Source organism: Anas platyrhynchos, chromosome Z, assembly GCF_047663525.1.
Source record: "Anas platyrhynchos isolate ZD024472 breed Pekin duck chromosome Z, IASCAAS_PekinDuck_T2T, whole genome shotgun sequence".
Taxonomy (NCBI): domain Eukaryota; kingdom Metazoa; phylum Chordata; class Aves; order Anseriformes; family Anatidae; genus Anas; species Anas platyrhynchos.
In genome coordinates, this window is record NC_092621.1 from 48081902 (window position 1) to 48106252 (window position 24351).

The following is a 24351-nucleotide window of genomic DNA, read 5'->3' on the forward strand; positions in this document are numbered from 1 at the left end:
TTTTTTTGATTGTCCCTTAGCCATGAAAGATGTCATAAGCATAAACAGAATGAAGGAAGGGTTCCCACTGAACGTTGGTGTCAGAGGTCTGTCAGCATTAATTTGTGATTATCAACATGAACAGGGAAAAGAGTTTGCATATAAGAATTTTCAATCTGAATGTGACTACGGAGTGGTTCAGTATTGGAAACCAGCGGGTCAGGAGTCCCAGAATTGGGAGAGTGCTTTCTTCAATGTGAAACAAATCATCTGAAGAAATTCTTGTTAGTTAGTAGATAATATTGGGGCTATGTGTGAATCTTTCCTCTATTGCTAGGAGCAGCTGTCCCCCAGACTCGCCCTATAATGATTCTTAGGTGACATCTTACTTGCTTACAGATTTTTTGAAAAACACTAAGATAAAACTCTATTTCTGTCTTCTGTTTATTAGATGCAGAAGGCCAAATGGCAGAACAGCAACACAGTAATACAGTTTCACTGTGAAATAAGTAGGTCCACACATTTTCAATCTGCAGTTGTTAACTAGCAATAAATGAACATGATGCATGTGTAGTCTTAAAATTCACTCAGTGTGTAATTTTTTAAAGCTACTGTAAATATCTCAAATAGGGAAGAATACTTTGCAATAACTAAAGATTTTAACTTCAGTACGTTTTAAGCTGTCTGTGTTTTGAGTGTTAGTCAGAAACTCTTTATCTGGTACAAAAACTTTATAACCAAAGGAAATGTGTTCAAATAAATGAGCTTGCTAACACCAGAAAGGAATGTTCTTCAAAATACTGCAAACAAAGTATAAGGTTAAATGCATCAAGAGAAAAGAAATGGGAGAGTGGAAGTGCCTTTAAATAAATGTGATCCAAATCTTATTTATCAATCTCTTATTTATACACCAAGACCTCCAAGTCCAAAATAAACTGGTTTGCTTGTATCGAACTCAAAACAGAGGCAATAGATCATAGTACACTGCTTGAGCTGCACAAAGGACCATTTTCATTCTGTGTTAAACTGAAATAACTAGCGTAGAGATGGTTCCAGCATGGGAGTGGTGGCCTCTCTCGTGGCACTGGTGCACACCACACTCATTCTTTGGTGCAGTAAGTATGTCTTGTTCCACCTTATACATCAGTTGAAATGCCAGTCCTAACACTTGCAAATAAGTCTTCAAAAGCTACAATATTAAGAGTGCTGGGCACTCAGAAGTTGCATACATTTCTTTCCAGTGTGCTCATTCCTTTGTACATAAGCAGCTGTTTTTCTTGTTGCAGCTTTCCTGAAGGATAAAAAGGACACGAGTATGTCAACTCCGTTTTATTTTAAAGCTATGTTAAAAGATTAGCTGTATTCATTGTTACACAGGCGACAAGTACATGTCATAGCCAGAAGTTAAATAATCTTTACTCAAACTGTTGGAGAAATAAGCTGAAAGCTAAGTAGAGGTGTGTTTTTAAGAAAGGGCAGCTTCGATTAACGATATTATTTATGAAGACAAATAGTGTCTGCAACTAATTAAAGCCAATCAAACTAACTTACTCCATTCAGTGCACAGACTTACTTTTTTGGGCAGGATGAGAACTATTTCCTGATTTAAACCTTGGTTAGTGTACTGAAGGAGCAAGCTGACATTAATTGTATGTGATAGATCAGGCAGATCATACCCTTGAGAGGGTCAAGAATGGCAATGTGTACAGGAACACTGATTGCCTTGTTATATAAATCCATTCAGTTGCAGAAGTGTTACAGGCTATCTATAAAATTGAGAGTAGTCTATCATGTAGGAAACCCTGCAGGGGATGCCTGCTCCAAAAATTCTTACCCAAGTCTTCCTCCAGTTTTGCATCATCTTGTCGTGTTCATTGATGGCAGTTCTCCAGGTAACAAATTCTTTGGTCCATCCATCCTGACAAGCACTATCTGAAAATTGTAAGTGGGATGATTACATAACCAAGCAATGGTGAAAGGAAGCTGATAACAACTCAAGCAGGACATCCTGTGAAGAACCAGTCCAGAAGGAAGCCAAGACACCATTTTATCATTCATTTTGCTCTACATTCTCTCCAATTACTTGGAAATAAGTTCTGTTCAAGTGGTCATGTCTCTTCCCCTCTGCAGCAGACTTTATAGCCTCCAGCGTGAACAAATACAGTGCTTGAGGTTCCTTTTAGAAGCATGGGAATCTCCATTTAGAGTGTACAAAGGCCGGGGAGGAGACCCGTATAACACAGCTGACTTTTTCAGTAATGTTACGTAGTGAGTTGTCCTCCATTCCATATTTGAGAACTTAAGATGGATTATTTTACTGGATCTTGATAAATTTTTACTTCAAGTCCTGTCTACCAACTATTTTTTAATTTCAGTCCCTACCACTATGGCGGTGACATCCACAGTTGTAACATTTTCTATTTTTCTTTTCATGACACTAGTGGCAGAGGATGCTTTTGAGCACAGTGGAAGGTGCCCTCTGCTTTACGCTTACTTACAGTAGTTTCACTGAGGTGCTCTTCATTTAGCTTCCAACCCTGAGTTTAGTATAACTAGGATGATAGCAAGCTGACTTGTACCACTTCTACTCCACTTTTCTCTACCACGGAAAAGGGCTGGGTTGAGCTGTTAGAGACAAATTCACATTTGCCACTGACCAGCTAAATATGAATTATTCTTCTCCTTCTTCCTACCAAAACAATCCATTCTACAGCACCTTCATTGTTCCTGCTGCCTTTTTGAAGGCTGTTCGGACTTTCTGCAGGTGCGGGGATGTTCTCAAAAGCTAGTTGCAAATAGTGCTCAAGTTGCCTTGGTTAGTTCAGGGTGCGTAAAGATCTTGCCCAGGTGCTTGATTTACCTGACTGACTTCAAGCCTAGTGAGCATCAAAATAAAGAGGTAGGAACTGATACTGCCTGGCTGCAGGCAATTCATAAAATGCCTGACTTTGAAATGCACTGTACGGTGGGCATTTCTTTTTATCACTTTAGTTCTTAGCATTAAAGATCTTTTCTTCATTACCACATACAGTTCTTGCAGAGTGTTTTTGTTTAATATTCACCTTACATCCAATCTGTGTCCATTAGTTTAGCAGTTTTGGTTTCATTTCTAGATCATAACTGCTAATTTGCAGGTTAGTCCTGTAGAAGAGTGTGGAAGAAACAACTTCTATGGTTGTAAAACCTTTTCATACATAACTGAAGTGGACACTAATACAGTAAATGAGAGTTAGTATCTTCACATAAACTTGTGTGCAGTGATTATAAATCAGGATCAGGACACACACAGCATACATTCAGAACCAGCCTACCTTTATCTTCTGCTGTGATGAGCACTTCTGATGCTGTGTTCCCAACTTTTGAGATGAATGAACATTCATATTTTGTATTTTGTGACACTGCATCGTTCACCCAACTTAGAACATGCAGTCTGCCATCAAACAGCATATGAGATTGCTCAGTGATGCATGCCTTCATCCTCTGCCCATTCTTCTTCCAGACAAAGTGTGAATCACTCGGACCTATAAAAATGTCAGTCAGCTTACTTTGGGGAAAAAAATGATACAACTTGTGTCTTTGAAAAGAGAACAAAAGCCTAGGACCTTAAGATTAGACTCAAAGGCATAAAACGTTTTATTGCAATGTTACTTAGGTCCAATTAGCTGCAATTCTGGGCACCAAAAGAATGGGATAGAGAGCTAGCATTGAGAGCTTAGGTTCAAGCCAAAGTTGTAACTAAGTTCATATGTACTAAGGAATTTTGTGTGTGTGTTCTCACGAGGGGGACCTGACCCCCAAACAGGGTAGACCAGATAATGAAGATCAGCACCATCGGCCTGTACCTGAAGTACCTGAAGAACTGGGCCACCCTACAGCTAGTGTCTGGTACAAAGCTGAAACCATCAGACGTGCCTTCTAAAATCTGAAGCAGAGGCCAGGAGGGGAAAAAGTTCAAGAACTCAGGGTGTCAGAGATGCTGGAGCTAATGAAAGAAACAAAACTGGAAGAAGTGTAGAACCATTAGTCACAGCAGGCAATTAGACAAGACAGAACTTGGGATCGGTTTGGATCAAGAACAAAGAGCAATCTAATCTTTTACCCTTGTTGCTATTATTCGTCTTAACCTGCGAGGACAGAATCTGAATAAATCAGAGATTGACAGTAGCCCAGAGGACAGAACAGCTGTTCCCAGAAAATTAGCAAGGTTGGATGAAGTGTACTTGGCACCATCAGAGCCTTTTCATTTAAAGGAAAGGTATCTGGGCCAAAATAAGAACATCACAGTAATTCTGACTTTTAAAACGTGCCTGTTTCTCCCCTGGGGCTTAGAATCCAGACTAGCCTTAGCAAGACAAGATGTAAAAAGAAACTCACAGTAAAAGGAAAATAAAGGATTTTTGCAAGTAAGTGTTGAGAGAACAGGCAACCTACTACAAAAGTCAACTTTTACTATGCAAACTTTTTATTGCAAATTGATATGGAATTTTTGCTAGATAAAATACCTGATTCTTGGCCTGTGTCCTGAAAAATAGTTAAATTTTGGATTGCTATGCAGGTGGACAAAAAAAAAAAAAAAAAAGGTAAGTAGCCTGTACATCTATGTGCTTCCTTAGCCTAACCTTTCAGAAACAGAACTAATAATCCTCTACAACTACAGAGAAATAAATCCGAAGTGAGTGCAAGGCTGAAGTACAGAGAACGTGATCTAATTAAGACATGGTAGATTTCATGTCTGAGGGAAAGAGGTGTGGGGGAGAGGGAGGTGGCATAATCCTGAGAAAGACTGATGACAGCTCTGACAAAAGTGGGGAGGGCAAGCATAAGCAGAACTGCAAACAACTAGCAAATAATATTCTTAAAAAAAAAAAAAAAAGTCATTTATAGATGATTGCACTACTTCTGTGATTAAGAGAAGGTAGGTTACAGCTAGCTAAAAACATGGGAAATTGGGACCATGACCATGGACAACTGACGAAATCTAATGAAGGTGGTATTTAGACAAATGGAAAGAAGAGGAAGTAAATACAAACAGACCGAAATAGAAGTCTTGAAAAGAAAGCAAGGCTTTGAGATACTGGACTTTGCATCCACCTTTTGAAGAGCAGACTCGATTAGAAGCGCTAGTGGATGCCACAGATTAAGTGCTGAAAAACTCAAAACCACTGTGTTGGCACTGAAAACAAATCAGGCAATAGTGTCAAAAGAAGTGGAGATGACTTGGAGGAGCGAAGACTAACTTGGCCACTGTAAAGATCAATGTGCTGGGGCACAAGCCCCAGGATGAGTGTAAGAGTTATTACTCTGGCATCGTAAAGCCAAAAGCCAGGTGCTTGAGTAAAGCCACAAGCTCACAAGTTTTATGAGCCGTAATTCAAGCTCTAGGATGTGACAATAGAGCTATTTATTACCCAAGACCACGGGTTTGAAAAGCACTGTTTTAGGGCCATGCAAGGAAGTGGCACGTTGAGCACAGGACGCTTCTCTAAACATACTTAAAGCGTTTCATGTTACTGTTCACACCAAAGAACCCACTCACTCTATTTTCCGGTGTTAAACATCACAGGTGTCTGGGAAATGCTGCCAACAGCTCGCTGTAGACACATTTCTCCAACAGTAAAATCCAACGGTTTCCTACTATGAGAAGTTTTCCGGGCCACGTTGCTTTTGGCCAGCCCCTGAGCAAGCTGCAACTGGGCGATTTTACCCTACCTTTGTTTTCTGTGCAGCCAGCACTGCAGTTCCTCAACAGCAAGATCTAGGTTCAAGCACTAGTCAGGGTTTCTTTCGAAGATAAAATAAATGAATACAAGTTTATATTCTGCATTTGCTGCTGTTGCTATAATACAAGTGAAATACACATCCAGTGCAAACTTTAAAATATTAATGGCTAAAACATTTCTTTACTTACATGGCCATCCATTTTAAGAATGCTTGAAAGATTTAAGAAAATGATCTTTTTAAAACATTATAATAAAGCAGAGAATTAAACAGCAAGCCAGATTAGACATGTAAATAGCTACATTTAACAATGAAAGGTATTTCAAACAGTTAACTCTGAAAGCATTGTTTCATCTCAGTAAAATCAGCATTCATAACCTAATTCACCCTCTTACCTGGTCTAGAGGTTAACATAGCCTGGAGGAAGGTTAACATTTATACAACAAAATACTATTAAAAAAAAAAAAAAAAAAAAAAACTTGTTGCACTTTCTGAGCTATCCCCTTTCTTTGCAAAAGTCCATAATAATTTCTAGTGTGCATGGAAGCATTTGTTATTTTTTCACGTAGATGTCATTTTCTGTTCCTCTGCTGTCAGCATTTTGTGTGAAGTGTTACTGCCCAGGTAGGTGAAATGGGTCCCATAACCTGCTTTGAGTCAGGCAGGTTTGCACAAACCACGTATTTAGCAGCTGGATGATTTTGTCTCAGGATCTGCAGGAAAAACTCCAGCAGCTGTAGGTAGCATTAAAAACTTGAACTATTTCAGCTGCTTGCAGAGTAAGTTTCTACCTGCCCTTTAAATTTATTCATTAAAGCATTGGTTTAAATTCCGTTTTAGCTGAAAGTCAGTCAATCAGTAAATCCAGCTACAAAGAACTGAAGAATACAGCTACAGATTCAGAACAGCATGCTGATGGGCCCCACGAAACCGCACCGAATCGAGCATTTGCTGTATATGCATGAAATCCTAGGAGACATACGGCTTTCAAGATAGCTTGGAGATACTAATTTAAGAGCAAGAGATTATGGATTAAGCACAGCTCACTGACATATGGCTGGAGCAGGGGGGTAAGAGGGAATAGCAGCCCCTCTGGTTCCCCTTGCCAGGTGCAGGAACGTGTGCCTAGACCTGAGCAGACGTTTCAGAGCTACCTGGTGAGGCTATGCGGTGAAACGCTCAGGAAGTGCTGCTACACCTTGCTGTTGGCTTAATGCACTGTTTTTCCTCACTTTTATACAGTTCTTGGAGATAAAAGGGTAACAGGAAAACTAAACTTCCCCCAAAATGACTCAGAGAAACGTTTCAACATTGAGGTAAAACAAAATAGAGCCAGAAAGCCCAAGCCTCCCAGCTAAACTCATCTCAAAAGGCTGACAGCAAATAGAAATCCAGAAAAAAAAACAAACATACAAAAAAAAATCTCTCCTTTATTCCCCAATACTCACCAAAACTTTTACAAAGTTCACAATAAGTATCAGATTAAGGGAAAAAAAAAAAAAAAAAAAAGCCTGGCATCTGGAGCATCTGGAGTTAACATTTGCTATCTAACTTGCAGCTTTGGCTTGTACTGAGTGCTGGTGAACCAATCATCCCTGATCTTCGGAATGCCAAGATCATACAAGCAGCTCATTCAAAGCAGGGATTATGTTTTAAAAAGACTCCATAATCTGGATGCAGAAAGATTATGTTCAATCAGAGATCAAAGCACAGGAAAAGGTGACACGGCCCCTAGCCATTAATATGGAAAACAACCACCAGCACTTCCCAGCGAGTGAATGGAAGTTAATATAGGAGACTGGCTAGCATTTCAGGAGCTGTAGGGGTCTGAGTCACTGCTGCTGACAAATTAGCAAAATAACAAATGGAGCAAACATTTGCAGTGAAGGGCTGCAGACTGGAAGCAGGGAGGAGGAATCATTAAATTGAGACAAGCACCTCTGCAATTTTCTGAAACTGGATTATCAGGCAAGTCCTTTTATTATAGTTTTTATGTCAGATAACTGGGTTTAATTTTTTAAAAATGAGGTGCAACCCATTATCACTCTACAAGTGACAACAGTTTATCAGCGCTTAAAAAAAAAAACAAAACAAACAAACAAAAAAACACATCTCTAAAATGCCAACAGAGAATATTATTTCCAAGAGCAAATAAACCAGTCTGAAGAAGCACAGCATACTTCTTCAGAACTCTGGTGCTTCTGTTACCTCACTGGTACATTTCAAGCTGGTGCAGCCTTATCTGAACAGATAAGGAGCAGGAAGGGCTGGGCGAGAAGCACGAGCCTCATTAATGCACAACAAAGTAGCCATCCCCAGAGGAGGCAATGCACAATGCATATCGATGAAAGCAGGACACGGCATCTGCCTCCTCAAAAAGAAACGTAAAAGCAGACTGGGAAAACGTCTGGCTGGTCTGAGATGAAAATACAGAGCATACCTGGCTGTGCTTCCCAGCACCACAAGCACTTGTTAGCTATTATTATCTGAGTGGCTCCAAGGCAAGAGTTTGCAATTGGAACCCAGGTAATTGCCTGCAAAGAACAATTAAATGGAGTCCAAACTAGGGACTAGAGCAAAAGAAGTGTGGAGTTTCCAGTTCCAGTTTGCCTGTTTTTGCCTCCACCCTGCCCTGTCCCTGTCCCCCCATCAACTAACAAAGCTATTACGTTAAGTTGTAAAATACGGTGAAAAAAAAAAAACAGAGACCATAGCTATTTTGGGGAGCAAAATGCTCTCCAGAAAGCATTCCTCCTCTCCAGAGTACAAGCTATTGAATTTGCTCCACTGTTTCCTGGACAGATGTAGTGACTGGAAGAGAAGAAAATGAGATATTAACCTCCACCGCAGGCACAGCGCATGCGGCATGTTGAAGCAGCTCTGGTAAGTAATGGCTGCAAAATGGCTCAAAAAAACAACAACAAAAAAAAAAAAAAAAAAAAAAAACAACAGCTATGCTCCAAATCAGTACCCAGCTAATCAGCCATTGTATTGAGGGATTAATTACTAAAAGCCTACAGGTTGTAGCTCTCCAAGGGAGAAAAGTGGAGAGGCAGTCCCTTTGCAAACAGGGCCAGTGGGGGGAACGAGAAGTCCTGAGGAAAAGCACGTGGAAGGCAGCACTACCTGCCAGCCACTCCAGCCCTGGTCCAAACCTCACGGGTCTCAGCAGGCAGGGCTGGGAAACCCGGCTTCTCCGCCCAAGAAAGGGTTTTGGGGTTACTGCTCAGTGCTGAGTCGGAGCTGCATGCTAGGCAAGGAGAACGCAGCACACGTGGTTATTCTGAATTATGAAATAAAGGCCAGCAGGTCAAATAAAACCCCATAAGCAAATGGTGTAACAGAGCACACGTACAGCAAAGAGAAATCTCCTGTGGTTTTCAGGAGACGTGCTGAGATGCAGGTGGATGTGCAGCAATCTTTGCCTTTTACCTACAGCTAGCTGTGCTGTAAAAGCTGCCACGGATTCCTGAGCACATCTTTTTCTTACGTGGCTGTGGTTTCCCAGTGGCCATGTGTGCATGAAATGCAGCAGGTGAATGCTGCTGCTTCCCACAAGTTCTCCTTGGCAAGGTTTTTACCCAGACTTGAAGGTACCATCTGTTCTCCTGTCTCCAGAGACCTTCTGACAAGCCCAGAATGGCTTGGTTCCACCTGTGCAGATATTAACCTAAAACTTCCCGACCAGTGCAATTCCAGCTCTTGGAAGACCATCCATGTGCTTAATTTGCCTAAATCCTCTGCTGACAGATGATACAGCTGATAAAATTCAGCAGTGAATACTCCAGAACACTTACAGATTTCACTGGTTTTCTTTGGTAACAAGGGATAGGCTACAACACGAAGGCAGTTTCAGAGTTTTTAATCTTTAAGCACATTACAACAGCAATAATTATTTGCAAGTTACACTTACTAGTACTAACAGACTCGTTTCCTCATGGGGAAAAAGATTGTAATGTTTCTTATGTTCTAAGTATTTACAAAATTATCAAAAGTCATATAAGAGGAGGTTCTCCAGCTGCACCTGATTATTCACTGCACAGGAAAAACCTGTGCGAATACAGTCAGCTGTATATCGTACAGGATAGCATTCAATTCAGAAGAAAAATAAGGAAGGAAAGCTTCTGAAGAGGAATTAATGATATACTCTCGATTTTATTTCTTCCCCTCACTCCCCTCCTTTATCTTTAGGTGCCTTGAGCTTAAAGTATGCATACATTGATCTTAGTCTAGTCAAGACTCTTAGTCTTAAAATGTTACAAAATAAGGAGATGGCTTTCTTGCATAAAACTGCTGGTGGCAGCCTCATGGTACTTTGAGGGGGCTACAAGAAAGCTGGAGAGGGACTCTTATCAGGCAATGTAGCAATAGGAGGAGTAATGGTTTTAAACTAAGAGAGATTTAGATTAGACATTAGGAAGAAATTCTTCACTCAGAGGTTGGTGAGGCCCTGGCACAGGTTGCCCAGAGCAGCTGTGGATGCCCCATCCCTGGAGGTGCTCAGGGCCAAGCTGGATGGGGCTTTGGGCAGCCTGGTCTGGTGGGAGGTGTCCCTGCCCACGGCAGGGGGTTGGAACGGGGTGGGCTTTAAGGTCCCTTCCCACACAAACCATTCTGTGAGTTTGTGATTCTGTGATTTTCAGACACAGTAACATGGGTACTTCTTCTAGTGTCTCTGGTTTTTATTCAAAATGTGTCTGCAGTATGTAATTGATTCTATAACCTTAAGCAATGACTTCCAAGTCCTTTTTTGTTAATACATTACAGGAGCAATTTCAAGTTTTGAAGTTATCTTCTAGATGCAATTTAAATAATAAAAAATGTGGCACATCACAGATCCGCAGGAAGGAATGGTTTTATCATGCTAAGATCGCTTCAGGTAATGAATGTTCACTCAGAGCAGAAATCACTGAAAGAAACGGTACAAAACCACAAAATGACAAATTAACACTTGCTATCAGATAACTGTAGCCACAGGTGTTGAAACTGAGTTGTAGGCAGGCAGCAGGCAGTAAAACACCAGAGGTTTGCGACGGAGCTAATTCATACACGGAGCTACGGAACTGCTCCAGCAGGTAATATTGTAGCATTCCCAAACGAGGATGGGGATAAAGGTAAACCAAACACAGGTTAACGAGTAACCACGCAGATTAAAGTCAAGGGCATTGCTTCAAAGCATCACCATATAAAATTCTATGATTCCATGACTCAGATAAAATTCAAAATATACTACACACAAATCAACAAAATGTTTCAGGCAGTTCTGAGGTATTTACGTAGTGGATTTCCCTGTGAGATGCAGAGCTTTTTCCCCCTCCTCTCCTCTGTCTCTCAGTTCTGAGTGCATTGGCCTCGGAAAAGCCAGACCTCAGGCACCCGGACACAGCCTTGGGCACGGTCGGGTCTGGCTCAGGCTGCAGATGCTCTCTGGAGCTGAGCCATCTGCAGCAGTGCCCTCGCAGCCCGTTTTCCCCACTCTCCTGCACGCCTTTCGGTGTAACTCAGCAGTTCCCTGCCAGCAAAGCGTCAGTGAGTCGCTCATGATTCTGACTACAGCGAGTTACGGATCTTTTCCTGGACTGACGTGGAAAGCTGTCTTGCACTGCCTTTAAAATAACGTAACCACAGGGAGCAGCCACTGCAGGACGTGGGATTTTATTACGTGCCCATCTCACTATGTCTGCGAAATAACTCCTGTAAACTATGTTCCTGATTTTGCAGAGCTTTTGTCTCACAGGGTTATTGAAATTAGACCAAGAAGTTAAGCAGCAGTTATGGGAAACCTCTAGCTCCAGACAAACTAAGGGAAGTGGTTAGACTTCTTGACAGCACGGAAACTGACGGAGTGTATCCGCAGGCCAGAAATACAAGAGTGAAGCATAACGCTTTGCACTCCTTCTACACTCCATCTGCAAATGTATTTAAAGCATTGCTCAGCACACTCAGGATATTCTCGGATGCCATGCACCTGCCGTGACAAGGTGCAGGATACACTGCCCTGCAGCTGGGAGCGGGGGTGGTGTCAGTGCCACCACAACCACCGAGACACCGCCCGGTTCCTCCTCCATCTGCACCCAGCAGAGCACAGCAGACAAGCGCACGCCGGTGTGTACAGCGTCAGCATCAGCTCACTGCCTCTCCCCTGCACCCGACAGCGCAGTATTTCATTCAGTGTGCTTGAAGCCAGCCTGAAAGGCTCTTAAGCTGTACTAAAGAAAGCACATAGCAAACCTAGCACGTTGTTGAAATGGCCCACTTACAAGGCAGCCACGTGTTGTCCTTCGGAAAGTTTTCAGGTTAAAACATGTGGGATGGGTAAGGGAACTCACCAGCTCCTGCAGAGCTCCCAGACAGCTTGAAGCAGACGCTTACAATTAAAAAATAAATAAACGAGTAATTCTCATGAAAATAATGTTAAGATCTTAATTAAGCTTCAGTCTGACTGTGTGATGTGGCAGTCTGTGCCTATAATCCCTCACAGGGGGGGAACTTGCCTATCCTGCGCCCTTTGTTCGGAAGGCCAAGCACAACACTTAACTCTGCCAGTCCCGTTCTGCCCCTCTGTTCTTTGCAGACACATTTTACCTTATGTGTTTATTTTTTATCCTGCTGAGGGGAAAAAAATAAAAATAAAAAATTCCATTACAGCTATGTTTATGGGAAGAAGGATCAACAACCAGTGGAGGAATGTGAATAAACCCAAGCAGAGATCTCCTTGAAGAAGCATTTGCCAGCCCCCGGCTCCAGACAGATTTGTACACCCTGACACGCCGGCCACAGAAGGAAGCAGCAGGCCGGCATCAGGTCGACATGCTGGCTTGTTGTTTTTTAAAACAAACAAATAAAGCAGTAATTCTTGGCACAGGAAGGACGCGAGGTACCAGCCAGGCATCTTGTTTGCCAAGGAGAAGGGCAGCCCCATCCATACGACAGAGCCACCCCTTGCCTTCTGAGCAGAGGTGACTGCAGCTGGCTGGCTGCCCCCGTGCCACTGCTGCTGGTTTCAGGAGACAGCTTCTGGTCACAGCTCCTGCCCCTGCCTGCCCCTGCTCCCTCGGGCAGCAAGCTCCACAGGCTGCCTTTACGACGCTGCTTCTTCCTTCTCAAGCTCACTACCAAGGCCATTACTGACACACTTTAAAAAGCCGGCCATGAATACCATGCTAAAACACATATGTTAAAGCAATTTTAAAATAAACTCCAGATCTGTAGTACAATCATCAACCCACTCAAATCCTTTGCACTATTCATGCTATTACTCCATTATTATTATTTATTTTTTTTCCCTTGGTGAACAATAAAAGGCTTCTTGAGCATCTATAGCAGCAGTGAGCAAATTATTGCTAAAAGCCCTGACCCCACTGTTGCTCTTTCTGGCCTTGAAAATACAAACCGTGTCTTTGGTAAGACCTGCTTTAATGAAGATTGATGCATTGTGATCTGACTCCATGTAACATTTTAACAATCACAGACAGCCCAGTATGAAACAATGCTTTTAAATTGATCTATTTCTTTTTTCTTTTAACGAATGAAGTTACATTTTAAGACCTGTCTAGGTATTAAATTCATTAAACCCCACTTAAACAGGCAACTACTGTCCAGACAAAAGCTGAAAGACAAATGTCGAATTTTTACAAGAAAAAAAATAGCTTTGACTTTCTCCTGTAACATCAGACAGTACGTTCCCCATAAAATGGAAATTATCATTACCAAAAGTACTCTACCGTGTGAAATAAATAAGAATGAAAAAGAATACCTGACCAGGTCTAAAACAATATGCAAAATTCAAATCTGACAGAAGTTTGTTTTTTTTTTTTTTTAATTGCGTACATCCTAACAGTGAAAATATTTACCTTAAACATCCATATGCAATCATGATTCAGCAGGCTCCTTCAGAATGCAAATGAGCCTACTGAAGTCAATCGACTATTAACAAACTGAAGTAGGACACTAAATCAGAGCCTGTATTTTGCATAATGCTATTTGCAGTGCCTGACTCTTGGTAAAAAGCATGTTCACAAGACATCCTGGAATAGTCCTTTTTTTTTTCTTAATTTTTTTTTTCTTAAATTTTTTCTTTTCTTTTTCTTTATTTTTTTTTTTCTTAAAAAAAAAAAAAGTCAAAAAGAAGAGCATGTACATTGCATGGTCACACATCTAAACCTTTAGTGCAGAAAATACAAGTTGACATAGGGGTCCTCCAACTTACCTGTGGCTTGGCAGAAGAGGTGAAAGTGTCCCCCGACACTAATATGCTGTGCCTGGTCACTTAGGAAAGGTGGCAACAACATGACCTTTACAGGGTCTGTGCTAGACCAGACATCAGGCTGGGTACTGGTGGGTGAAGGAGGTGAATCACTTCCCACACAGGACAAAAAGGAGGTACCAGTAGGAGGGAAAGGTATAGGAGATGAGGCTGTGCGACAGAAGAGGACAGAAAAGAAAAAAAGAGGGTACTAAGGAAAAAAGTTGCAAGAAATACATCACACATTGAAGAAATAATGCAAGAAGACAAATGAATTTTAGAAGGGTAATAAATGGAAGTGTCCTTAGAGCACTAGGAAAGAATGCTTTCCTCCTTCACCCACGTTTTTCCATCCTTCCAATCCCCCACAGGGCAATAACCCATTTAACTGAAGCTGAGAGTCTTCTCCCAACTCTTGACAAAAGTTTTCATTTTTTTCCCCCCTTAAAGGCAACCACAAGGAACATGAGTACTTGCAGTACGGAAAGGAGCGTCGTTATGTCAACCTTCATAAAAGTCAAGGAGTAATACAATTTATTTTAATATTTATTCTGTTATATGTACATAATTAAAATAGAAAAATAAAACCGAACTGAATCTTATAAAATATAAACCGTTTACACTAAGATGGTCTAAATTAACTTTGCATGGATGTTCAACATAGAAAAGCAGCCCAGGCATACTGCTATTTACTGTTAAAACGTACTCTACTTCTAGTCATATTTACAGAAATACGCAGTGAGAGGAACAACTCTTCAGAACTGTACCGCACAAAATGCTTTTAACAGACAAACAGTGCTGTTGTGAACTGCGCTTAGAACAAATGCACATTTTCACTTTTGCAGGCATGATTCACACAGACAGTTCAAATGACTGATTGTTTGAGCAGCTCCAGTTTCAGTCTCCAGTTGCATAGGAGATTGATTGGTAGGTGTCATCCAGAAAGGGTGACGCTGCAAAGATTTGTCACGAAAAAAAGAGGTTGAGTTATATCTGAATCTGAAAAAGAAGAAAAAAAAATCGGCAACATTTTCTCATCAGGCTGTATCCTAACAGTCCATTCCAGCGAGTCGCAAGTTGAGTTATTGTCGGGAATTCTTCTCAATTCCCATTTTGCTTCCACAGTGCAAAAAACCTCTCTGTGTCACTGCTAACTGACAGTTGCTTGCCTGTATTGTTTCATTAAAAAAAAAAATAAACAAAAGAAAATGAAGAAATCCAGTTTTGTATAGAAAAAGAAAATGTGTCCAGCTTGCTGTTTAAAGAAGAAAAAAAGCATTCCTAAATCTATCATTTTCTTTCTTCCCCCTCTTACTCCAGTCCACGTTTTGTACCAATATCGTTGTACCTAAATTTCTAAAAAGCAGCAAGGAAAAAAGCCTTTAAACAAGATTATCCCTGAGAGTCTTACACAAATCAAGCCAACTATTATCCCCATGTTTCTTAAAATCTAAGATATTTAAAGAGCAGTTAAAAAAATTAACTTTAACAAACTAAAGAGACCTAGCGTGCCAAAACACAAAACATAAAACTAAAAATAATCACTAGAAGCAAAGAAAAAAAATGTCCCAATCTGGACAAAAGTCTATAATTTACCAATCTGATAAACTAAACTTAATTTCCAATTTGGAATTCAAATGAAACTAGAACTTTTTTTAATGGCAGCTAAAAGATGTGCAGACTGAAGTACTTTTTAAAGCCAACTGAATTAGTTACTTTTATCCTATGGAAGAAAAGGGCCAAGAAAGGAGTGGGCAACTGTTCACCAGAGTGAAGTGCTCAGGGTTGGGTGGAAAAACCAGGAATAAACAAATGGGGATCTGAAACTGGCCATTTAAAAAAAAAAATGACAGTACAATACAAGATGCTATGGTCTGCAGACAAGAACACCGCTTCTGTATCTGGTGAGATCTGAATGCAAAGTGGCTTGCAGTGTAGCTGAAGCGCGAGAAGCCCACGATGGCTCAGCGGTCACGACCAGGCGCTCGGTGTTCAAAGCTCGCCGTGGCACCGCAGCTGATTTCCACCACCGAAACCGAAGATCGCGTCCTTCAGTCTCCCTCCACGTCTGAGTCAGCGTACTTGAGCTCACACTTCACATCGAAAGGCTTGTCCTTGGCCTCCCTGGGCGCCAGCACGTCCCCGGGCTGGAGCTGGCCGTTGCCGCAGTCTGGCTCCGTCTCGTAGCCGGTGTCGTGCGCCGGCTTCGGCTGCTCCCCGCTCTGGTGGCTGACGCTGCCTTGCTCCACCAGGGTTTCCTTCACGCTTTGTTCACAATCAGAAAAATCTGACTTTGTTTTTTTCTTACCCAGCAGCATGACAGAGCGAAACTTCAAGCACTGTCCTGGCAAATACCCTTTGTAACAGTTGTAGGAGAGCAGGCACAAGAAGAGGATAAAAAAGAAGAGGAATAGGAACATCAACAGAAAGTTATCGTTGGACTTCAGGAACATTGTCTTTTCTGGGACTGCGTCAGGGATTGAATTGAAGAGCTCTGTGTTGGAGGCTGCGCTTGTTAGGACAGGGCCAATGGGTTTTGTTATTCTTGCAGTTGTCACTGGTACAATCTGAGTGGTTGAGGTTTGAGCGGTAGAGCCCTCGGTTGATACAGCTGACACTTTCGGTACATCACTATTACCTTCTGTGGGTGCAGCTGCCACTGTCGGGCCCGCTGTTGTATGCTGGACTTTTTTCAGTTCCAAAACATGCTTCGCCAACACTTGAGAGAATTTCTTATTCTTCACTTTTTCTTCTGACAAACACTGGTAAACACCACTGTCTCCTTCTGACAAATTGAAGATGAGCAGTGCCTTTTCCAGCAGGCGGTATTTGGGGCTCTCCACTCTCAGTACGTCATCTTTGAACTTCCAAACTACCTGCGCCAGATTGGACTTTTGAGAACACTTGAGCTCTGCTGTGCTCCCATGCTTGAATGTATGCTGTAGGGAATTCTCTCTTACTTTATCTGGAACATCAAAATAAATGTGCAAAGTATCAGCAATGATTCCTGCTTGGTCTAATCTGTACAGTTTCATGAGACCGTGCTAGTTGTAATGGAAAGATTACGGTGTTAAGATTATCTGACAAGACCACGACAACAGCATGCAAGAGTCTCAGTGAAACACTCAACTACAGCTGTGTACAGGAAATCAGAAAATACTATGAGACTGGACACCCCAAGCTCCAAACAGCCTCCATTTCCAGGGAGTGGGTGAGACCTTGCTGATCCACAACTGAGCGTGCCTCTGAGAAGAGTCATTATTTGAAACAAAATGCTGAACTTGGTATCACTTTAAAAGCAATTAGTGCATTTTAAAGTAGATCAGCAACTACAAAATATCCGAGAAGAAATGTGACAAAAGTGCTGGTACTCAAATCTCTTCTGAAAGTATCAGCACCTATATTTCATGCCCACAATGATGTAACTAACAAGCGAAACTCTCACAGCAGTCCTCGCTATGCTTGGATTAGAAATGAAAACAGTAAAGCAAAGTGCTGTTTACTGCAATACAAATCTTCTGTAACACTAGTCCTCTTTAAGATCATGATCTGATGTCAGCAACATGCTATAAAGAAAGGATCTGTAGTTACTTGCCTTAAAGCACACTGGAGAGCACCTCAGTTGCTCTGCATGATGTTCTGAGCCCCCCTCCCCTCTGATCATAAAACTAGCTTTTTTCAGGATCATTTCATCTGATCCAGCAGCAATAACCAAGCACTTATCAAGGCTCACAGCAGAATGTCAAATGCTGTTATATCACATAGACAGAGGCCTCTGTGCTAGATACACTTATGACAAATAGTGCTTTCATTCACATGGCGCTGTGGAGGTCATTTCAGAGGTTTGTGCACTGCACACTGAAGTGTACACAAATACAGACATTTTAAGACAACATAAAGGCCATACAGATGCTCAAACATTAAAATGCAGAATTGCATATCTATTAAGATATAAACAAAAGTCCAAATAATCATGGAAACAAGCTGAACTAAACACTACTGTTTCACTATTCCACCTAGACATGTGAAGAAATAGCTCTTCAAAGACTGTAACTCACCAGAACAGGAAGATGCATCTCCACCTATGTTCTGGATCCAATTCCTGTAAAATATAGCACAAATATCGCAACTTCAAATCTTATTTCCTTATTTTTTTGTGTAAAATGAAATTTGTCTTCTAGCACAAGCAGGTATTTTTGACAGATGCAGTTAACAGATAGAAAAAAAAAGCCTACATTTGAAAATATTCGGATAAAAATTACTGGTAAGGAGCAAGACTGATACGATACTGATTGCGATTGTACGGTAATCAAAGGCTGCCATTACCTTTCAATTTCACTTTCTTTAAAAATATCAACGCAGGAAGCTTCAAGGGGTTTCCATGCACAGTAAGGATCCCTTGCTAAAACGCAGTCAACACAAGTGGTGTACTTGTCGCAGAATGCCACAGGAGACTGAACCACGCCGGAATTCGAACCAGCATAGAGGTATCTTCCGCCCTAAAAACAGACACACAGCCCATCACTTTCTCAAACTGCAACAATCAAGTTCATGAAGCAACTGAAAAGTGTTTAAAAGTAAAGAAGTACATACATACAGCTGTGTATCTGTAAAAGCAGCTTTACAATATTCAGTGATACCAGAAGTGGAAAAAGACAAAAGAACAAAAAACTGAAGTCAATACACATTAAGGGAAAGGAAAACTACTGCCTAACTGTAGCTTTATTAAATATTTTTTCTGCAAATATGAATGCACTGAAAAGCTTCATAAAAGGGAAGCCAAGCATATGCTAATGACAAAGCTGCAAAGGGCACATAAAACCCCCAAAAGGGAAGAAGATTTTCTACATACACAGACCACTCCTGCTCTCTTTAAACCAAAGCAGCCCTACTGCAGACCATCCAGATCTCTGCAGATCCATCACCGTCAGCCCTGCATCTGAACCTTGCAACTGCCTACTTGCTACTCAAGTAGAGTTCAAAGGAAATAATGTTGGCTATTACCTAGCAAAAGGGCGATATAAAGGAAACGACTGCTTGCCCTCCTGTTGCTGGGGATCACAAACAAGCCTCACCCAGAGCACACCAGGAAAATAATCACACTCATCCCGAACACCCTTGTCGTAAAAGATGGACAACTGCATTTCACTCATCTGTTCCAAAGTTCAGGGAAACCGATGGCTAAAGGTACACTGTGAATTTACTCACTGCTATGCAAAGCTTCAAGAAAGACATCTGCCCTGCAAGCCCAAAACATCAGTGGCCTACCCTCTAGTACTTTTGAGAGGCAGTGTATACAAAGCCAAACAGTACACCCACCTACGCAGTGGATCTACTCCATCCAGAGTAGAATACTGAGTGAATTTATTGGCACTCTATAGCTGTTGTCATGGCAAAGAAGTCAGATCCAAGCATCAAGTGTTTTTTTCTGTATTGCAGCTGCACAGATTTCAGTACGTAGAAATGCACTCAAGGGTTGTGTCTGCAGTGAGACTGCTTGACCCTGGCAGGATGAACATGGTTGCATAGGCAGGTATCCAAAAAAGCCTCCGAGTAGAGCAAGGCTCTTCATAAACCTCACATTCATGGTGCAGGCTTTTGTTCTTGACATCAAGAACAGCCTCAAGAGGTAAAAAACACAGCTAACAGGGCATCTTAGAGCTGAACTGAGGTTTGGGAGCTCACTGTCACCTCACTAAATTATGTGAAGAGGTATTCCCATGAGGACTCAGAACAGGGTAGTCTCTTTAATGCAATGAGCATGAGAAAGTCTGTTTTAAGAACAAACTAAAGAATGATGCAGTGTGTGTAGCAGCAGTCTCTAGAGGATGGCAACAAGATCAAGCATAAATCAGTTTAGGTCCCTCATATATATGAAGCATATGAAGTGTTCAGATGACTTTCAAGGAAAAACTTGATCCTAGAAGACAAAAGACAAAACAGGACAAAAGAAAAAAAGAGTATACCGGCCCTGCTGGAAGAGAGACCTTGAAAGAGAACAGAACTTCAAAGACATACAATCAAATGCAGTCTTTCATCCTAAAAATTAACTTAGGTTAGTGTTAGTCTGTGCTCAAACGTTCCCAGAAATAAGTCTGCAGCACTGGGAGACACACGGCTTTCTAGGAAAAGCTTCCCACCCGGACAGAAAGCTTGCCCTGCTGCACTGCAGTCTGTTTGTCTCCCTAGAGCTCTGGTAGCCAACATCCAAGCCAGCAGGGCAACGCTGAGCACGGGCTGCAGTGCCTTGGCAGTCTGGGGGTTCAGGAAACAGGTGGGGAACTGCGCAGACCACTTGTAAAACCCAGACACACCTTCCAGCCAAACAGGAGTTACGGGGACCTGCCGTAGGCTCCTGTGACCGACTGCAGCCCTCCAGGCAAGGTGAAGGTGTAAGAGAAGGGCCTGGAGAGTACTACAGTACGGTGTGAGAAAGGATTCCTACTCCAGGGTGGTCTGAAGCCCATCATCATGGGTAACAACTCTTGCCTGCTTGTGGATATCAATTACTACAGGATGCCACTACACATCACAATACCAGCCGTATGAAGGACTTCAGTTGTATCTAACTGCAATTCCTTACTGGCTGACCAAGGAGGCAAAAGCTCAAGCTTCCAGGACAGGGAGCAGAAGTAACCCCCACTTGGCTGGTACCACAGTTACAAAACTTCATGACTCCAGCACCACCCAAGCCCAAACTCCAGTCCATCACTGGCAAGGACTGCTGCCTTCATGGGAGTGTGCTGGACAGCACTGCTTCAGCTTTTGGTGTCAGAAGTTGTTCCAGCCACATAGAGGTTTTTACTTCCTGAAGATAAAGAGATTCTGCACCACAATACCATGAAGGAAGCTGTGTTTTAGTTTTAATTCTTAAGTCTGAGAGAACTTTTGGTGTGAAAAGACAGTGCATTCCCTATGAAGTCCCTATGCTGTGTTTCAGGAATATTCTTGAGTAACTGAGAACTTGGCAGCTGGGTTCAGGATGCATAAACTCAGTGCCACCATTTCTACATCAGGTTGTAATGCTTATCCCTTCACTACCATTTCCCAGGAATGGAGGAACCACAAGTAAGCCAGTACATGAATGACTGCATAATGTACCCACAATTACAAGAATGGATATTAACTTGTGGTCCTATCAGAAGTACAGTAAGTGTGCATTTTTAATTCCAACCCTATAGCTGAGATTTTCAAAAGCCATCTGGACATTGTCTGGACCAGCCTGCTGTAGGTGACCCTGCTTGAGCTGGGGGGTTGGACCAGATGACCTCCAGAGGTCCCTTCTGACCTCAGCCATGCTGTGGTTCTGTGATCTGGCCCGTATGATGCATCATATATACAAATACAAAAACAGAGATACTACTGAAATATATGAAGATGGAAGTTTTTAACCACGTTGACTTTGATCTGTCTGTCAAAAGTATATTCTATCTTCTCAACACTTTTTTCTGTTACAAGCGTGAAAGGACTATTAAGCATGCAAGATGAGCTTGGAAGAATTTTGGCATACAGTTCATCTCCAGAGAATAGATCACGTTGGCAGAGTGTGTTTTTTTGTTGTTGTTGTTTGTTTGTTTTAATAGGACACAAAAGTAAAAGCTGCTCTTAAGATATCTTGGCAGTATTCCTAAATCCCTAATATCTGAGAATTCATTGATTACTGGGTACTTACCAAACATCAGTAAGATTACTACATACTTTTAAACAGAGCCATTCTTTCCTTAAGGAGTCCAGAAATTCCAACAGTTGAAGGGTCTGATGGTAAAAGCCACTGTTTAGGGGTAATACTTTTGTAGGCATTTATGGATCTGCAAGTCTGAGTAACTAGGACTAGAAGGGCTAGTGTACAAGATACACAATGTGATTATCCTCCCATTGTTGAAAAATCATTCTGGGATTAAACCCAGCAATTGTTTAATAATGCTGAACGACCACTGGGTTTGGAGCCTGCAGCAAAGCTTGTGTCTTCCAGCTGCAGCTGAAGCCCTCCCTTGTCTGGCGGGCAGGACCTCACCAGCAGTGGAGTACTGGAATGCAGCACCGAAGTGTCTACTCTCACAATAAATCTACCACACAGAACCAGCCTGCAAAGTTTGGGACAGCAGAAATCAAATACAAAATTTGAGTCTCTCTGCTAGATAAGACTGTTCTTCTGTTAGGCTTACTCCCTCAGGAAAAATATACCACAACTCTTCTATTACTTCTCTGAGGATTTTTCCTCACGGATTTCTACTGGCCAGAAGGGGTCAGGATTTTTACATTACTTCTAAGCTAAAAACTGGTCCCTTCAATAAACAGCTTACAGTTTTCAGCTCCTGTACAGGCAATCAGACTGAAGACTTGCACACCTGTGCCATTCTCTCATCGCCACCACCACCACCACACACACACCTTCCCCATATCTGCACACTTTCAGAAGCATGCTACCTATCCAGTGCAATGGAATGTATTGGGTAATAAATAGATTGATACCGCTGCAGAGAATACAGGTGCAGCCTTCAGCAGTTTGCATAGTCATGGTCTTTCATCAGGACAAGGTTACAAGTTACAAGGTTACTTAGTAAATTTTGTGGAAGAGGAAAAAAAAAAAAGATGAATGCTGTGATGCTTGTAGCACCTACTTTTTTGGATGAAAGCAAGAGTGTTTGGACTGGCTCAAAGTTTGGGAAAAGCTGTGTTTCTTCAATAATATGCATTCCATTTTCATAGCTGATAGCTTTGTGCAGGGCTCCTTGATCTGAAACAAGAGAGCAGTGTATTTAAGTAAGATTCTTAAAACAGAAAAACATGGAGAACTGCACACTTACTATAATTTGTATCAATTATCTGCTTGCAGTGCAGCTGAAGACTTCACACCATTCTGTGTCAAAGGCAACCATTACATGTAAGAAGTTCGGAGCAAGAAAAAACATTCTGGGGGCACAGAATGACCTCTTAGGGATTATGTCATGCATGGTTTTTGTTGCACACATTGCACTTTTGCAGTTCTTCTCCTGCAATAGCTCTTCAAAGCATGCAAGGTTCTCCACTAACTCGCAGTGGCTCCCCACTTTTTAGTGAAAATACCACCTGATATAAAAGCGCTGTAAACATGGAAATCTTTTGAGTTTGTTAGAGCATATCTCAGCCTAGAGAACCATCATTAAAAAGAGTGTTTTGCAGAACTCACCTGTACTGATGAACATAACATCATATATGGTACCATTGAGTGCTCTGACTCTGTCCACTACAATCTGGGTGTACTTCACATCTCGTTTTACTAGTCGGGGCCTGTCTCCCATTGGAGTCACAGAATCATCCATTAGAGGATGATCTTTAACAAACTGCAATGTTTTGTCTGGTAGATTCAGAGAACTCATGTAGTTCGATGCTCTGGCTTCATTGTTTATGCACTAGTATTTAAAATTAAAAAAGAGAAACACCAAATTATATCATAACAGCAGGCACACGTATTTTCTTCTGCACATTATTTTGGCCAGTAAGGGCACCTTTACATTATATTCATTCTACCACAGAAATTACTCAGGTCCTGCAGCACCCTGGCTTCTGCAATATGCTGATCTCTGAGCAAATGCTTCATGCTATGTTTTTGTTTAGACCCAAAATATATTTTTGGAAAACATTCTTTCTAGATTCCCATGCTTCTTAACTACCTCTAACTGTCCTCTTATCTATGAGTAGCAACAGGACAACTGCAGGAAACACGAGAAAATAAGGAAAGCATGCAAGAGACCCAGCACTACTAGCATTTTATTTTGTAAAGCAACTTACTGTATTCGATAAACCTGTTGAACCTAGAAAGACAATGCAACAATTGTTTTATACTTCTGTTCACCTGAACTAAAAAGTCTTTGATGCTCCCTAATGTATACTAATATCTATTTCACCTCTAGAAAATGAGTAACAAAATAATGAAAATATGAAAACAGCAATTAACTCAAGTATAAATAAAAAAAAACACTTTGATCCCCAGAAACAACATTTGGAATAAATCACATGAAGCATTTTTTTCTACAAAATCTTTACGACAGGAAACATCCATATCAGGGCAATCTAATACTATGCTTTAGTAGGTTTTTTTGTTTGTTTTGTTTCTTTACTCTTGCATATTAAAAAACATAAGTCATTAAATCCAAGATACAGAAACTTACTGCACCAGGTCGAGGATTAGGAATTTCTCCATTGTACCGTACCCACTTGGTATGAGACTGTTCAACTGTAGCACTCTGCATATACTTTCCTTTTGAGAAGACTTCTTCTACAGTAGACATATTGTATGCACACACTGCTGACAGCCCCACATTATTCCTACAAGTACAGGAAGAAAGAGAAAAAGTCATGAGTAATTATTACTTGCTTTAGTAACCAGTCAAAATCAAAAGTATTCGTCCAGGGAAAGACGGTAACAC

At 41.4% G+C, this 24351-nt stretch overlaps 1 protein-coding gene across 5 annotated transcripts in view; it reads right to left on the bottom strand.

The window, feature by feature from the left end:
* Positions 1–609: 609 nt before the first annotated feature.
* The window catches only part of SEMA4D (semaphorin 4D), a 95060-nt gene continuing 71318 nt past the window's right edge, over positions 610–24351 (bottom strand). For 3 of the 5 annotated variants that reach the window (XM_038170144.2, XM_072030708.1, XM_072030709.1), the window contains 6 exons: positions 24094–24250; positions 23112–23334; positions 22564–22679; positions 18269–18441; positions 18001–18044; positions 14471–16907 (listed from right to left, as the gene is read on the bottom strand). In XM_038170144.2, coding sequence (XP_038026072.1) covers positions 15994–16907; positions 18001–18044; positions 18269–18441; positions 22564–22679; positions 23112–23334; positions 24094–24250 — 1627 coding nt within the window. In that variant the 3' untranslated portion in view covers positions 14471–15993. Of the gene's footprint in view, positions 1271–1813; positions 1912–3290; positions 3501–13906; positions 14114–14470; positions 16908–18000; positions 18045–18268; positions 18442–22563; positions 22680–23111; positions 23335–24093; positions 24251–24351 lie in introns of those variants that run through there. The other 2 variants (XM_038170147.2, XM_038170148.2) reach the window with 2 other exon arrangements.